We start from the raw sequence: 2,033 nt of genomic DNA, 5'->3' as shown, positions 1-2,033 counted from the left end.
GTCACTAGGAGGCGAGGAGTCGAGATAACCGAGATAAGTGTGACGTGTGAACGGTCGTCAAAACTGAGCTTGGCCTGGTTACCGATCCAAGCTCGGATTGGTCTGGGCCTGGATCGGTTTTTCAAGGGTAGTGTAAATGGGGCTATAGACAGGTATGGGCTATTGCAGGCTAAGAAAGAACCCATTCCAAAGGGTCGACCCGTTCATCTGTTTCAATTTGCATGTTTTCTAAACCAAAGCAAGGCTTTGATTTGGTCCACTCTTTAAAGCCTGGAACTCAACACTATTTCTGACATTTTGAATTGAAAAAAACTTCCTGGATGGAAGAGAAACGTCTTCAAACTTGGAAACAAAGTCCAGTGGATTATTTTTTTTATTTTTTTGGAACTATGTATGTGATGTGCGACTCCAAACTGACTCTTTCCCCGTTAGATTAAGAGATTTTATTTTGTATTTTCCCCCAAAGCGGATGTTTTTTTACTTTGTAACGGCGTCTCTCTTCCTGTCAGACCCATGAAATTGCTGGTGAATTGCTGCACAGTCCGAATAAAATAAACCTGGGCTCTGTCTCAGTCGGAGCTACACTGCCCCCTGCAGAAAATGTGAATGAACGCTAAATGCCTCCACCTCGTCCAACACGATTTTCTGATGGATCGCCTGCAAAATAGAATTTGGTGTGTTCTGGTTTGAAGTGAAAAAAATCCTGAAAGTTTAAGGACTTCATCTCTCTGAGTTTCTTCAGCTGGTTTTCTGTTTTGGGAAGATACTGTCGGCATTTAGCTAAAAGCTTCTGACATTTGATAGATCCAGGCAGCAGCTCTGATATCAGTCAGCCTGACGAGGCGACGCCATCTGTTAAACTCTCTTCGCTCTCAGTCTGGGCCGGGCTCGGCTCCTTCATCTAGAAAGAATTACCTCCACTTTGAATGCAGCCTTTTCACATCATTTTCCAGACACAATCTGTCTTGCTTGTCATCTAAACGAACCCCCCTACCCCCACCTCCACAGCGGCCCGTGAGAAATCAGCCGCCGGGAACATAACCTCCTCTCACCCTTGTGCACATTTGTCAAACCCAGGGCTCCCATCCCTACCAGTCACTGAGCTACACCAGCGGCGACACGGCGGCCGACTCGCCGGCCCACGTGAGCCGCGCCGGCCTGCCGGCCAAGGACAGCCCACGTAAAGAGAGCCTCCTCAGCAACCTGACCGGCAGCTTCCGGAGTCTGCACAACCTGCTGGAGGGCACGCCTCAGAGGAACGACGCGTCTGCGGCCGCGGCGGCCAAGAGCAGCTCCCTCACCCGCACAGGTAGGAGGAAGCATGAGACGTCCATTCTGCTCAGGAAGGCTCTGGAAAAAGGAAATGTTTTGACACCATCCTTGTTGAATGTGGAGCTCAGAATGTAGTCACTGAAAGAAGATAAACTATCCTCAGATATCCAATAATAAGATGAGTTATAAATTATTACAACACTCAACTGAGTTAACGCTTAGAAACCAGCTTTAGCTACATCTCTAACCCAGAGTTTAGGAACAGTTCGACTGTTTTTACTAGGATCGAGCTTCAGATGTCCTCATCTTTACATTTGAAAAAAAATTAAAGGTTCCCAAATTAAAACCCTCATGATGAAATAAACAACTTACAGCAAAGACACTCAGTCCACCATGATGTTATCGATTCAAAGCAGGTTATTTATGCACAGCCAGTTCACAACACGTTCAAACCCAGTTATTCACAGTTAAAGGTAAGCCTATAGCAATAGGAGAGAAACAGGGCTACACTGAAAAACAGGCAGATCTCCAATATCTATAAAAAAAGGTGTTAATGGCAGCAGCACAGCTGGTATTTCTCTCCAGGATGGAGTCACAGCCAAACAGGAACAGACCAGATGAAGCTACTATGAGAAAAAGCAGAGAGAGCAGAACGTTAGAGATTGAACTAACAGATTCTGCCTAGTGGGAGTATAGAGATAGAATGAAGCAGAATGATGAAACATGGGTCCTTTTTTCATCATTCTGTTTATTTAGGTGTT

The 2,033-nt window shown here is 45.6% G+C and overlaps 1 protein-coding gene across 1 annotated transcript in view; it reads left to right on the top strand.

The window, feature by feature from the left end:
- kiaa1109 (KIAA1109 ortholog) overlaps positions 1–2,033 on the top strand; it is a 91,287-nt gene that overhangs the window by 46,300 nt on the left and 42,954 nt on the right. The window contains exon 44 of the mRNA XM_015376323.1: positions 1,078–1,309. Coding sequence (XP_015231809.1) covers positions 1,078–1,309 — 232 coding nt within the window. The remainder of the gene's footprint in view (positions 1–1,077; positions 1,310–2,033) is intronic.

The sequence above is a fragment of the Cyprinodon variegatus genome, unplaced genomic scaffold (genome assembly GCF_000732505.1).
Source record: "Cyprinodon variegatus isolate N-32 unplaced genomic scaffold, C_variegatus-1.0 Scaffold133, whole genome shotgun sequence".
Classification (NCBI taxonomy): Eukaryota; Metazoa; Chordata; class Actinopteri; order Cyprinodontiformes; family Cyprinodontidae; genus Cyprinodon; species Cyprinodon variegatus.
The sequence above is the reverse complement of the archived record's forward strand: the minus strand, read 5'-3'. Positions and strand labels throughout refer to the sequence as shown.